This window comes from Rattus norvegicus, chromosome 17 (assembly GCF_036323735.1).
Source record: "Rattus norvegicus strain BN/NHsdMcwi chromosome 17, GRCr8, whole genome shotgun sequence".
NCBI classification, from domain to species: Eukaryota; Metazoa; Chordata; class Mammalia; order Rodentia; family Muridae; genus Rattus; species Rattus norvegicus.
The window spans coordinates 58,863,239-58,878,551 of NC_086035.1; the positions used below are offsets into that span (position 1 = coordinate 58,863,239).

The 15,313-nt window shown below is 41.6% G+C and overlaps 1 protein-coding gene across 3 annotated transcripts in view; it reads right to left on the reverse strand.

The window, feature by feature from the left end:
- Window positions 1-1,035: 1,035 nt before the first annotated feature.
- The window catches only part of Cul2 (cullin 2), a 41,174-nt gene continuing 26,896 nt past the window's right edge, over window positions 1,036-15,313 (reverse strand). For 2 of the 3 annotated variants that reach the window (XM_006254073.5, XM_017600628.3), the window contains 12 exons: window positions 14,431-14,593; window positions 12,606-12,730; window positions 11,588-11,695; window positions 10,553-10,612; window positions 9,699-9,914; window positions 9,246-9,398; window positions 8,915-8,992; window positions 6,269-6,335; window positions 4,702-4,904; window positions 4,223-4,324; window positions 3,263-3,379; window positions 1,979-2,549 (listed from right to left, as the gene is read on the reverse strand). In XM_006254073.5, coding sequence (XP_006254135.1) covers window positions 2,418-2,549; window positions 3,263-3,379; window positions 4,223-4,324; window positions 4,702-4,904; window positions 6,269-6,335; window positions 8,915-8,992; window positions 9,246-9,398; window positions 9,699-9,914; window positions 10,553-10,612; window positions 11,588-11,695; window positions 12,606-12,730; window positions 14,431-14,593 — 1,524 coding nt within the window. In that variant the 3' untranslated portion in view covers window positions 1,979-2,417. Of the gene's footprint in view, window positions 2,550-3,262; window positions 3,380-4,222; window positions 4,325-4,701; window positions 4,905-6,268; window positions 6,336-8,914; window positions 8,993-9,245; window positions 9,399-9,698; window positions 9,915-10,552; window positions 10,613-11,587; window positions 11,696-12,605; window positions 12,731-14,430; window positions 14,594-15,313 lie in introns of all 3 variants that reach the window. The other variant, NM_001399213.1, reaches the window with a different exon arrangement.

The window sequence follows — 15,313 nt, forward strand, 5'->3', positions numbered from 1 at the left end:
GCCTGTAACTCCAGCTCCAGGGGATCTGATGCTCTCTCTGACCTGTGGTACAAGTACATGTATGGTGCAGACAAAACTCACATAAAACAATTTTAAAAAGCAATTCTTTTTGTTTGGCTGGAGAGCTCAGCAATACACCTGTAGCCCCAATCTTAGGTGCATTCTGACTTGTTTCTCTAGGCACGCAACACGATATACTATTTCATGGGAAAAGTCACCTACTTTGCCCCTCTGGAGACAGCCACTCTCATTACTACTAGTGCCCAGGCCTACTTACTTTCACAGTACCCATTCACTCTGATGTAGGCAATTCATTGGAATTCCTGGAAGACATTCAGCCACAGCTTACAGTGAACATTCTGTAAGGACTCAACTGACCACAACTTCAATGATGGTGGAAACAGATTCTGCGGTCCAGGTCCATGATACCTAGAGCTCTCCATTAGTATCTACTTATATTTAGAGATTTATAACTGCTATCAGACTAACAGCTCCAAAAGAGCAGAAACCATAAAATAAAAATGTAGACCAAAACATTAAGAGTCAAAAATAAGGGTGTGTGTGTGTGTGTGTGTGTGTGTGTGTGTGTATGTGTGTGTGTGTCTCTAAACTGTGATCTTCAGACTTAGCTCCAAGAGTCATTTTATAGTCGGAACTGATTTTTTAAAAAAAGTGTTTGAGAATTTGCTTAATTTTTTTTTTCAATAAAGCATAAAAAAGCCCCTTCTCTCTCCTCCTACCTTTCTGTGGTTGACCCATTCTGCCCCTAAGCAATGGTGTGGCAATGAGCCTGATAGATGACTTCACTGCGCCAGCAAAGCCAAGCTGGAGCTCTTGTCAGGGGTTCCTCAGGGGAGGACGTGGCCTGGACAGCTCAATGAATGCATTTTCACTCTCTCAGTAGGGCCTCGACTTACCTGCACTCCCTTCTTCTTTCTGTTTGTCACTAAATAAGGAAATGTTAAGAAAGCTTGATGAATTTGTCACAAACATTTTTCTTCTACTTTTCAATATAACATTTCTTGACAATTGGTATCAGGTTACGACTTAATTTAATATTTATAAATTTGGAAAACTTATCAACAAGTTATCAAAACAAAGGCCTTGTTCTTTGACCACGAATGTACAATAGTATATGCTCTGCCCTTATCCACACGAGGTAGGAAGGCAAAACCATACATAAAGACAGCGGAAACCATTAGAAGTCCAGGAGATTTTTGAACACTTGAGATACAAAAGATTTGCAATCAAATCAACCAATCATTAAATAAATTTAAATATGAACCACATGAGAATGAAAATGAAGTGCTGTTTATTTGTTCGGAATATTACTGTGGGTTTAAGGCCTTATCTGTTAAGATGTAAATACTCTAGCGATGTGATACAGAGATGGTGGAGAATACGGTACCCAGAGTATTTGAATGCCCCTGTTGTCTACAAGAAACAAACTCATGAAATCTCATGTCCATATACAGGTGCCTGGTGGAATGGCCTAGTGTTATGGGGGCACTGTTATCAACTTGTCATGGAGGAGTCATCTGCACTGGGGAAGGGTGCCAGTGATGGGCAGGGAGAGCTAGAAGGAACTCATTGTAATCAGCCTCCTAAACTCTGGGAAACGAGCCACAGCCATTATGTTAGTATCCATGCATCATGAATAGGTCAAGAGTGAGCAGTTCTTTTCTGCTGGTCCACAAGTCCCTGCACAGTAGCTACTACTCATTTCTGTTGTAACCACACCACCACCAGACACATCCTCCTCAAAATACAAAACCTGCTTACTACACCATTAGCTCAAATTCACAATCTTATGTATTTAAAAAGAGAACCCTGGCAGTTTTAGTTGAAGAATAGATGGGGGCCCAAGTGAATTCATCACCAAGATGAATGAAGGAACGCTGTTTGCTGCTTGGGTGGGCATTTACAACTGTCTTATTTTCTGTCCAACCTGATATTCCATCAACATAGAAAAAAGGCGTTATGTTTATTTTTTTTTATTTGACAAGCAGCAACATCATGTTTGTCATTTTAATGTAGATACAATTATTAGGTTATCTGTCATATTACAATATTTAAGTTTTTATTTTATGTCCTTTAAGATACATTTAAAAAAAAAAAAAAAACACATCAACTGCAAACGTGAAGGGGAGAAAGCATGGTACCCAGCCGAATTCCACATCTCAGCAATACTTCACTCATTCTTTTAATAAAGTTTTAAGAAACGTCATAATGACATGAGCTTGAATATCTCTAGGCATTTTCTCTGACGCTCATGACGTGGCACTGGTGATGTTGTAAACAGCAGAAAAACAGGGGCTGCCAGACGACCAAAGTATGGAGGCACAGGCCTGCTTTCTCCCACAGGAGCTCACCAAATGGGGATGGCAATGACCTCACACCCGCACCAGGAGAAGGCGTCACGCAACGTAACTGTATTCATCTGCAGATGCTTGGCTGCGCTCGATGTACTGCTTGTCTATCAGAACTTCTATGCACTTCTTAATCATGCTGATACTGGGATTGAACCTGGCTCTTGACTGGCTGATTACCTGTGAGACAGACGGGGAGCCAAACTATTCAAGTTAATCAGCAAAAGCATCCCTTTCCAATTAGTTGTAAGGAGCCTCACATTTCGGTTTCAATAGACCTATCTAAGGGAAAAGGGTATATGAATGGTGAACGGGGTTCAGTAATAGACAAACCCCGTGGAGCAGGTAACACAACACATCACCATGTGACACCTATCAGTCCCTCTATGACAGCAGTGAAGTTTGGGTCACAGTAAAAAACAAAACAAAACAAAACAAAAACACCTACTGCTTGCATTGGAGAGGAAATAAAGTGTGGATTAAGATATGGCAGAACAGTAAAGCTTACACATAGGAAATTACCAACAATGCCATCTACCCACACAGTGACACGCTCCTCATCTACTTAGCGCGAACACTGCTTTGATTCTAATTCTTAATTCCACGAACCTTTTTCTCAGTGCACATTGAGCTCTGCACTGCTGAGCAACCCTAGGATGTCCGTCCCACACGAGTGCTTGTGCATAAATGGCACGAAGGAGCACTCACTGAAGGGCTCCTGCTCCACATGGAGAGGCTGTTTAACACCTTGGGAGTCTAGGATCTCCAGCTCAAACATAGTAAAGCCGGCTCTAAACTAAAATCCTGAACATTTCTTCATGCAATTTGGCCAACATTAGTCCTGCCTTACATTAACAAGGTCCAGCCCCAAAGCCCAGAGTCTTCCCTTTTACCTCCTGAATGAGGGCGTTGTGCCGAAGCACTTTCCGTGCTTTCATGATGCGGACAATAGCAGCTTGAAGATACATTTTCCGGTCCTCATCTACAGCACTTCTAGTCTGTTCCAGTTCCTGTTTTTATGAAAACAGGGGTGGGGGGTCCCCCACAAACAGGACACTGTCATTGACGGTTCAACAGCCGAGAGCGCCTGCCGCTTTCACAAAAGACCAGGCTTGGTCTCCAGCCTTCCACTGTGGACAAGCCCCCCTTCCCCTCTGGACTCCTGCCTCAGGTATGAGTAATGTGCACATACCAACTTGCAGGCAACGAAAAACAAAAGAAGTCTTAAAAACAACTTACATACTTGGGGCTAGGGAGTTAGTCTAGCTGGTGAAGTGCTTTCTGTGCTAAATAAGCATGGTAGACCTGTGGGAAACAGCCAGGCACACTGTCATGTGTGCTAGTGCTGCTGTAGGTCACTTAGCATAGACTACTCTGCCTATTGTAAGCCAATGACAAAAAAATGCTACCTCAAAATAAAAAGGGAGGGAAGGGGGAGGAATAGAGGGAGAGTAGCTTCAAGAAACCATACCCAAAATTGACCTTTGACTATCAAACATATACACTGCTCGGCACAAAGGAAAAGCAGCAACAATAAAACATGTATTAGGGCTATGCCAATACCACAACCATCCTCTAACACCTCCAGTGGTTATAGATTTGTGAGGACAACGATCGGTCACGCTGGAGTTTATACTAAGCTATAATGCAATACAGCTAAGCAGTAAAAAGGACTTAAGTTGCACAGGACAGTATTTTAAGAGTGAGCCTCTGGGCCAAGATGCTTTCAGATGGAGCTGTAGCAAGGTGCAGTGGTTAGCACTCAGTGCACAACATCTTGGTATAAAGTAGACTCACTCAATGCACTGCGCCTAGATATTTCTAGGAGAGATGACATTCAAGCCAGTACTTACTTGTGGTGTATCCTTCTGCATTGATGTAGTAATCTTAAATTTTGTTCTCTTACTGCTGAAGCTCATATTTAGTGAAAATGAAGATTCTGCATCGATATCTTCCTATATTTAAAACAAATTTTTTTTTCTGATTTCACATTTACCATAATGTTACTCAGTTTCTATGTAGGAAGTAGCTATTTTAAGGCCCAGACATTATACACATTATCTTCTGCCTGACACTGCTGCAGTAACCACAATACTAACTACAACTTCCAGAGTTGACCCTGGAAGAAATAACTGTTGCTTCCAAGGCTCTGATGGATCCAGTTAACCCCCAATAGCATTTTGTTTATTGTTGGAAAAGTCAAGGCCTTTTCTCCTAGGAAAGTCGCTAAGCTAACTCACAGAGTCATCTGAATATCATACAACCTTAAAACTACCAATATCCCACACAAGATCCTCTATCTGCTAAGGGCTGAAGTCCTTGGGAAGGTTACCTTTTCTGAATCATGGTTAATCATTTTCACATCAAGTAATGATTTGATTGTTTTAGTTAGCTCCTTTTCATTCATCTGGGTGCTGTCTTGAAGCTCTTTGTAGCTGACAGTTTCACTGTTGTTAAAGGCAAGAAGAACTGCCATTTGGTAGGTTGTAACCATAGCTACATATGGTTTCCCCAAATAGTTCATTTTAACTTCACCTACAATTAAAACAAAAATTGACAGTACAGTGATCATCCATTTGACATTCTGATTGTTTTCCTTAAAAAAAGAAAAAACAAAAAACAGGCATCTGAAGGTTAATGCAAAGGTAATCCAAAGCTCTTGACTAGAGAGCAATGGGCTGTCAATGCTGAAGTCGTGAGTATGTATTATAGCAACAGTTGATCTACTGCAGCTTTTGTCAGAACTTAAGCAGTGACTTTAGATGACTACCAACAGGAAAACGGAAGCAGAACTTATTTAGATGACTACCAACAGGAAAACGGAAGCAGAGCTTAAGCAGTGACTTTAGATGACTACCAACAGGAAAACGGAAGCAGAACTGGTTGGAAGGAGAGGCAGCAGAAACAGAACTGAGTGGAAGAAACAGAAGAGACAGCTGGGAACTACCTCTCTAACTTTGTGTCTTATAAGATAGTTTAAGTTCAACCCTGGTAACCACATTGTGGAAGAAGAGAACCAAGTCCTAGTTTTCATGCCAGAAACACCACACACACACACACACACACACACACACTCACAAACACACACACACACACACTCGCGCACACACTTGAAATTAAAGATGAAAACATAAAGATCAACATATTTCACATTAGGAAGAAAATCAGAAGACTCAATTTATTCAATAAGCTTGCACAATAATAAGCCATAATCTAAGATGCAAGCTAGTAACACAAAAGCAAATGGTGCTGGTTCTGAGATCAACCTTTTAAAGGCAAAAGCAGGGCTCCTAATAAAGGTCAAAGAACCAGGACAGACTTCCTTACATCATTTCTTTTTTGTTGTTTATAATTTTATGCGTGGGGGTGTTTTGCTTGCATATATATCTGCAGGACAAGGGTGCCTGGTTCCTGTGGTGGCCTGAAGGGTTTCAGATCCCGTGGAAGTGGAGTTACAGCTGGCTGTGAGCTGGCCCGTGGGTGCTGATCCACAGCCCTTCCTGAAGCCTAAGAAGAATAGCCCTTTGCTTTGGCTGACCATCTCCAGGGAACCGAGAAGAAAGACATTCTTAGAGTATTTGAAATAGAAGTCGGTGACAGGGCTAAGGAAACTCTGGAGAACAGATACTCAAAAATATCTTACCCATCAGTCTGCTTTTCTAGACAAACGCTCTACTATCTATAAAATGACTGGCTGCAAAAATGTACTGTCATTATAAAACTCAAAGAATGTCTTACAATGAACATCAGCAGCATTAGATAGTTCCTTAATGATACCAGAGAAGGAGGCAGAGGAAAGCAGATTAAAAACTAGAATTAGAACACAGGAATTAACACTCTAAAGGAACAGAATCACATAAATAAAGATCATTAAATGAGTAGTAAGTAATTGTTTTTACCTGTACAGAGATAATGTAACCATGTCAGTTTCCTTCCACTGAAATGCTGGCTATAAAACAATTCAAACTGTTGAGAGAGAGAGAGATGTCAAGCTAGATGTCAAGTCAAGGCCCTGGAACTTCTTTATCACGATACTATAAAGGCAAAGGTATCATAACCCACCCAATGATAAACCTTGTCCAGAACGCCCGCTGCAAACCGTGACGAGCCCATGGCTATGTGGGTATGCTGCCATCACTGTGGTGCCTCTGCTGAGGCTGCAGCAACTTGCTGCGTGGTTCTTGCACACAGAGTGCGCTACCCAAGCGTTGTGGTGTGCACCCAGTCCCAGAGACGTGCAAAGCTGACACAAGCTCACTTAACCCGGGAGTCTGAGGCTATGCTGAGAAACAGCACTAAAAGGGGCAGGCAGAGTAACTCAGGCAACCGAATGCCCACGCAGGGCAGACTCGGCCCTGAAACATTTCTCTTCTACAATTTAAGCTGCTATGACGTGTCAGTGTGTTATTTATCCCAGTTTTTGTATGTATGTAAGAGGTAAAGTTAACATGGGCGTGTCTACCTCAAGTATTTTCCATATCACTTTCAGACAGGCTTCGCTGAATCTAGAGCTTGCTCTCTGGGCTGCACTCGCCAGCCAGGAATCCCCCAGTGTCCTTGTTCTCTGTGCACAGCATGGGAGCTGGAATCTAAACTCAGGTCCTCACAGTCCTCTTGTTTGAGCTGCAGTCACCTCACCCTACCTCAGCCCGAGCCTCAGTCCTATCCCGACTCTTACAGCTTGTCGAGATTTCCCAAACCAACACGTGCTAATTTTATAAAATCAGAAATAATATCAATATTAATATATATTAATAATATATAGCAATATTAATCTGTGTTAATATATCAACTATACTTTAATATATTGTTTAAAGACTAAATATACCATCTCGTACGTTTCAACAAATAAAAGACAGGCTGGCCCATGTATGTGTGTGGTTAATACAGAGTGGGGTCTATGATACAGCAGTCATAGGAACGAAGCTGTTCAAGCTGTCTCTGTCTACTGCCTTTTGCTGACGTTTAAGTCTGAAGAGTCAGTGGCTAACGAAGCGCACTCCAGCAGCAAATGACTTTCCGGCTCCCAGAACCCACAGGAAATTGCTCACAACCCCAGATCCGGGGGATCCCACAATCTCATCTGACTTCTGAGATTCAGTCCCCAGCAACCATATGGTGGCTCATAACCATATATAATGAGATCTGGTGCCCTCTTCTGGTCTGCAGGCATACATGTAGGGAGACTGCTGTATACATGATAAATCTTGAAAAAAAAAACCTTTTATCAAAATATTTTAAATATCAAAAATATTTTATCAAAACTTAGGAATTTAAAAAGTTCTTTGCCTGGACTGAATATATAAAAGACAACAGTCCTAAGACACATTTGTGCTGGCGTGGAGCCCAAAGCCCCATGAGCTACAGCCCCAGCTCACACTTTACTATTTCATTTTATTTTTAATTTAAAAACATACTTATGTATTTATTCATTTATGGGCCTATGTGGACCCACAGGCAACCTGTTAGCAGGTCAGTCTTCTAGGATTTCTGTCCCACATGCAGCTTCCATATTATGTTTTGGTGTCTCAGCTTATACAGAACACTTACCTCAATTACAGGAAAACTGAAATATTACCAGGACTAAATGAAGCCTAAACATGGCCTCAAAGTTCAACTGGAAAAGGAAAATGATTTTGAAGCTTTCTCTTTCTTCTATTTATTTACTTGTGTAGGTATGTATTTGGAATGGTGGTGTGTTCTTCATGCTAGGGCCACATGTGAGTATGAGAGGACAACTCGTGGGAGCTAGTTTTCTCCATCAACCACGTAGGCTGTGAAGAGTGACTCCAGCCTGTCAGGCTTCACCAAGCAAGTGCCGTCACCCACTGAGCCATCCACCTTGTTATCCCCAAGCTCTCCTAAAATGTCAGACCTTATACAGGACAGGTGCTTAGTAAGAGCTTGTAGGGTTACTATGTATCACAGATAGACCCCAAGCTGAAATACACACCTCCCACACACAGACATACACACACCACACGCACACAGACATGCACACACCTCCCACACACAGACATACACACACCACCCACACACAGACATACACACACCACCCACACACACAGACATACACACACCACCCACACACACAGACATACACACACCACCCACACACACAGACATACACACACCACCCACACACGGACATACACACACCACCCACACACGGACATACACACACCACCCACACACGGACATACACACACCACCCACACACGGACATACACACACCACCCACACACGGACATACACACACCACCCACACACGGACATACACACACCACCCACACACGGACATACACACACCACCCACACACACAGACATACACACACCACCCACACACATACACACACCACCCACACACACAGACATACACACACCACCCACACACATACACACCACCCACACACATACACACACCACCCACACACAGACATACACACACCACCACACACAGACATACACACACCACCCACACACAGACATACACAAGGAGTCACTGCCAGGCCTTTGTTTACCGTCCTCTTCCCTGCACACTTACCATCTGTACACTTTTCTCTAACTCTTGGGGGATCGCAAATGTGGACGACGGAGCCTGGGTGAGAGGCCACGCACCAGCCTAGAAAGAAACAGTGAGATAAAAATGGTCAACAGATGTCTACCTCAAAAGCTGCGTCAGCTGCTGGGACACCCGTTCTTCCTTGGAATTCTACAGTGCTATGGCTCTCACTAGCAGGACCCATTTTATTCCAAGTCTGTAGGTGTGGTCCTCAATTCAACAGCTAACCAAACATGAGCAAGCATCAGTTGCTAACCTTTTATATCACATTATCAAAATGGTTCATAAATCGAAAAAGAAAGTCCTGTCATACCTGAAGGACATATATTTGGAAACTAATCCCCAAATCGATCACAGTGTCTTGGTTTCTGATGAAATTGTTGAACTTGTTGTTGAGGTCGGCGCTGACACTCATGTCTGTGTACATCCGATGCAGCTTGCTGGTAAACTCATACCCACAGGCTTGCTGGAAAACAAGATGCAGAGCGTATAACATAAACTGAAAACGGTCAGCCAGGGGTGAACTGTTTGGGGTTTTTTTGTTAATTATTATTATTAATACAGAACTTTGAGATCATCCTAAATCATTGTAAGTCTCATACTAACACTGCACACAGTGCACAAATGCGCTCATGTCTGACGACGTATGCAGCCCCGCTCTATGTATACAGCGACCGCACTACTGTGAGGTATGCAGCCATTCCATATAGTGAGCGTATTTGGCTGTCGGTACAATGATTTCTATGACACTAAAGATTTATGTTACCTTTAATTTATTGATCATGGCTTCTTCAGAATCCATAGACATAGACAGCCCGTGAATTAGACGTTTTGCTAGCATTCTTGCATAGAACTTCTGAAAGACGTCCTTGTCATCGATGTACTTGAAAACTGTGATGAAGCTGGTAAGCTTGTCCTCTACTTCATTCTCCGTCATCCCCTTTGCTGACTTCTTTAGCAAGTTGTCACAGTACTTAGCAAGCTCAAAGAGAGAGTGGTAATAAAATTAGAAAGGCCCCTTCGGACAGACCCTTACACAAAGCACCCTAAGTATGTCACTTAGAACAGATGTAAGGGCATAAACATGAAAACAAGCCGGGGAAGTCATCAGCAACAGGACAAAAGCACGGCAAAAGTGTGACAGTTGCTGTAAGCTGTCACACCCTAAGGTTACACTCGAAAACTATGAATATAAAACATGCATGATCAGCTAAGTTTTAAAAACACAAAACACTTTTTCTTAGTTCTAAGAAAAAAAAAGCCTAATCAGCAGTTAGTGGCTATAATGAACAGTACACATGCCTTTTTAACAAGATCATCATCTTTATGAAATATTTTCTCCTTTGGCTAAAAAAGGGCACATGGTCTAATTCTGAACATAAATTTGGAGATACATACATACATATACACACACACATATATGTATATATATATATACACATACACACATGCGTGCATGCGTGTGTGTGTGTGTGTGTGTGTGTGTGTGTGTGTGTGTGCAGACAAATTTCATATTCTGAAAAGAATACACAAAGCAAATTAATTTGGCATTCTAGTAACTTCCCTTTACTGACTTCGCATGCGCATGAAAGTCAGTTACCTTTAAGCAACTCCACTTACCAGTTCAGGTGCTTTGCAAACAGACTTGGGTTCTCTGTAATTTACAACAGACGTAAGGGCCTAAACAAGAGAAGAGCCCAGGGTTAGTTACCAGAAGCAGGCAAAGCACACAGGTGGCTGAGGATCAGCCGTCGGATCTAACACCACAGTTTAGCTATTTCTCTTCCTCTGTCCAGTATGTAATGTGTAAGTGTCCACATAAAGGAGTATACACACTCGTGTACAAATGAAGGCCAGGTCTACCTTAGCTACTGTTCAAGGGTTTCAGAGTCTGTTGTGGGACCTAGGGTGTACGCTAGCTGGACAGCCAGCCCCATGACCCTGTCCCTTTCCAGCACGGATGTCACACCTTCGTTTGTGCACGGGTGCTGCAGGTTGAGCTATGCCCAGCAACTCTGAAGGCTGCATGAAAAGGGAAAGTGGTGCCCTGGGAGGGCTTCCTTTCCTTCTTTCTGTGCTTTTGTTGGTCACCATTAGGTGAACATCTTCATGTACTATGAGAAGCCCAAAGCAACCCAAACAATTTAGGCAGAAACTTGTGAAACCCTGAGTTTAAAAAAAAATTCCTTCTGCTTAGCTAAGTGCTCTGTCATGCTGGCAGAAAGTTGACTACAAAAGTGAATCCTCCTATGTCAAATATCAACACAAATTCCTGGTGTCTTCCAAATAAAGAATGAATACAGCCTAAATGTGGTATAGATTATAAGAAAATACAGTCTAAATGTGGTGTAGGTTATAGGGAAATACAATCCCCACTGCTGGGGCTCTAACAAAGGAACGGTACTAAGAACATTAGGATTATGCACACCAGGTACTAATAACTCAGTAATACTCACATAAAACACTCTATGGGTTCATTGTTACCACTTTAAAAACTTAGATTCTCAAATTTAAACTGGCTATTTAATGTACATTTCGGTGTCTCAAGGATCGCAGACTTGAATGTGTAACAAAGATGCCCAACTGAGAACTATATCACAGGCTAAAGAAAAGCACATGTACGGGTCACATGCACAGAGTGTTTGTTTAAGTTACCTTATCTAAAGCACTCATAAAATGCTGATCACCATTCAAAACAGTGTTGATAAGTTGAACGAATTTACCGTGCACTTCCAAAACTGATTCCACAAATAGTGTTGGCATCTAAAAACATAAAATACAGAGTATAAACCCACATTTAGATTTTCAAGAACAAAAGTTGGGTAAAGAGTAAATGCTTACACACTCAAATTATACTCCTCTGTGCCCCCAACTTGACATCTCTGGTACATTGGTCTTAAAAATTTAAGATTTCCTTTAATTCAACACCAGGCCGAACAGGTCCTCTGCCACATAAACGCACACATGGACCAGCATGCCTTAAGGGTCACAGGGGAATCCCTAAATCCCAGAATGAATTCTGAAAAGAGGACTAGAAAGCATATGCCTGAGAATGAGACCCTGGAGTTAGCTGGGCAGAAATAACCGCAAGAGTGCACATCTTAGAGGGAAGCAATACTTAGTCTGAGATTCTCTCTGAAAGAAAATGAGTGAATTTGAGGGGTTCTGCAAATGTCTATTTTCACATCCCCACCTTGAAATAAGGCTCAGTGTTTGTTCAATATCACTGAATACTTGGAATCTGCAAACCTAGCAATAAACTATGAACATGCCAGCATCAACAGCAACAATACACGGACACTGGGGAGCAAAGGAGCTTCACATAAATGAAGGTTAGGCAGGGTGAGGGTATGTGACTATGGTATTTTGAATAGCAAGCATAGAGGCAGGGGAGGTTTTAAGTCTGCCATGTATGTACAAAGCGACACAGAAACTGTAAACAGTTTCCTGTCAGAAGGTTAACAAAGGCTACCAGTCAGTCAATATTGTGAGGAAGGAGCTGATCAATGGTTTTAGTCCCAGGAAGAGCTCAGTAAATTCAAGATTTCAAATATTAGATGTCTTCGTTTTTCACGACAAAATGCTTTTATAGCCCATCAAGGTTAAAAACACACAAACTCTCTATCCATCCATCCTGCTAAAAGGAAGCCTTCTAACTCCCCTGGGCACTCACATGTTCCTGAGTAAGGTTACTGGTCGCTCGAAGGCCCTCATCGTGGATGTGTCTCTGTAGCTCCTCAATCATATGAGGTAAACCACTGGACACAGCACGAAGTAAGACGTACATATTTGCCATGTCTAAGGGGAAAAAGAGTTTATTAACTTCCCAAACAACCTTACTGTGTAATACATGCTTTAAAATTTGCAACTTATAAGGAATATGTGGATAAAAGCCATCTGCCACTTGAACCCAAACACACAAACTCACTTCCCAGCTGCTGTACCGTCTTCCCCAAAAGAAGGCATATGTTGTTGCCGCTTACTATGTAATGGTAATGGGGAACGCAAGAAATACTCACATTCTTCCCACTCAAGTTCTGTTGTCCATGTGTGTGCTACTGGAAACTACAGAGTACCTTAACGTCCAAGTGTTTTATACTGGTACACAAAGCAACTCCACATACTTCACAACTTTATTAGTTACTTAAAAATTAATGGGAAATTATATTGTAATTAGTAGTATGGGCAAAAATAGCTGTAGTAGAACTATTAAAGATTGTGTCAATCTTGTGGGCATATCCTTCTAAGCAGAGAACCTAGCAGCAAGGTGGGAAGAGACGGCTCAGAGGTGAGGAGCACTGGCTCCCGGTTCAATTCCCAGCACCTGAATGGTGACTCGCACCTCCACACAGTCACACATACATACATGCAGCCAAAACACCAAAGCAAATAAAATTAAAAATACATAAATAAATCTTTTTTTTTAAAAAAGGAGCTCCCATGCCCCTGAACTGTGTACTGTGTGTATCTCACCCGTGCCCCTGAACTGTGTATTGTGTGTACCTCAAAGATCTCACTGAGGTGTAATACACATGCAGACAACTGGACACAGCTTACACACGGCTCGGTGAATTACTACAGATGAACACAAACACCCCCTTATGCACACCCAGACTTAAAATAGCAGACATTACCTATACTTAGAAATGCCTTTCATCCATCTCCCAATACTACTGCTCCTCTGTAAGGTAAAGCAGCCACAGGCTGAACTCCTCTGGCTTGAACTATGAACACAATTACACAACTCTCTCCCTTGGCTCAGTTTTTTTTTTTTTTTTTTTTGTTGTTTTTGTGGAACATAAGGCTCGTCTCTGCTATATTTAGCTTTCATGTACTCACGCCTATTCCTCTGTAATAATTCCTAGTATAAGCACTACTGGACATGTAACTGTTTCTAGTCATTAAAGGGACATTGCTATGAAAACTGCTATATATTTTTGTATGCGGATGCATAGGGGAAGGAGTCCCATACCTGGGAGACTTGCTGGGCCATGAAATATACATTGCTCAGTACTCAGTGTTAGCTTTGCAAAATGGCTTCATCAATTTATCCTGTCATCCCAGGGTACAGGATCCTGGTATCCTACATACTTCCTGATGTGTCTTATATTCTTTCTGACTACACAGCAAGTCACACACAAACACCAAATGGCATCAATGAAGCACCAATGTTTTCACCATTTATTGCTGGTGTCTCAGTGCACTCTTGCTTTAAAGTGAGTTAGGCTAGTTTATTCTTCTCAATTTGATTTTCTACTGTATATAAGGAAAGTAGCCCTCGTGATATATAAAAGCATAAACACATTTCCTAACTCATCATTTTATACTTTAGAAAAGCATTTTCAAGGTACAGTTTAAACAATTAATCAATTGTCCTAATGGAATATGTAAGATACTAACTAGAGGCTATTAAAGTATGCTTTAAATCTAAGGTAAGGAAGAAACAGCAGAAAAGCCGATTGCCATGTGATTTGCACTCAGTCCCTGGGCATGCTTACCGTTCTTCCTCTCGTGCCGAATAATGCTGTGGCACTCTGAGTGTAAGAACTGCAAGTGGTCTGCCACCATCCGCTGCTGACACTCGTGAATCACTTTCGTATATGAACTTGGATGCAAATATTTTCGACATCTAATTTCTTCATCTTTTAATCTACCTAGAACCTACAGAAATACATCCTTACAATCAGAACTACAATGTAATGTTTAACATCAGCCAACTCTTAATGCTTCTAGTGCAGGTAAGGTTATGGAAAAGCTTTACACAACCAGTATCTACTCAAAATTTATTAGTAATTTCAGATCCAAGTAAGCTACTGTCACCTACATGCCCCGACTGCATTCTGACAACCTTCACTCATCAGTGAATCATCTGCAGTGTTGGGAACCCAACACAAAACAGGAGTACAGAGTGAAAGTCAGGACATGAAATGGGGACAAATTACATGAACAATCCTTAACTGTCACATTAATGACTTTTATACTGACCCAAATATGTCAACCAAGACCTGCATGAAAAGGAACCAAATCTGAATAAAATACAGGTCAATAAAAAGTTAGTGAAGATGGGAAGCAAATAATCTGACAAATTTTTTAACACAACAAAATTACAGAATTGTAGCCTTGAAAGACTATGCTAGCAAGACATACATAAGCACAATTGTGTGGACTAGGAAACCACTCTGATATGAAGCACAGAAGTTATGTGTGACCTTTTAAAGATTGCTGGTTGGTCAGTCTGCAAATAAGAAGGGAAATCATTGGTGAATATCTCATTACAACAGGCAATAAGGCTCAAGACTAAAGGAAGAACTACCCATACCTCTATTCTATTGAAATCCAAAAGTTATGGGTAGTTAGAAAAAGATAAAGGTCTCTAGATTT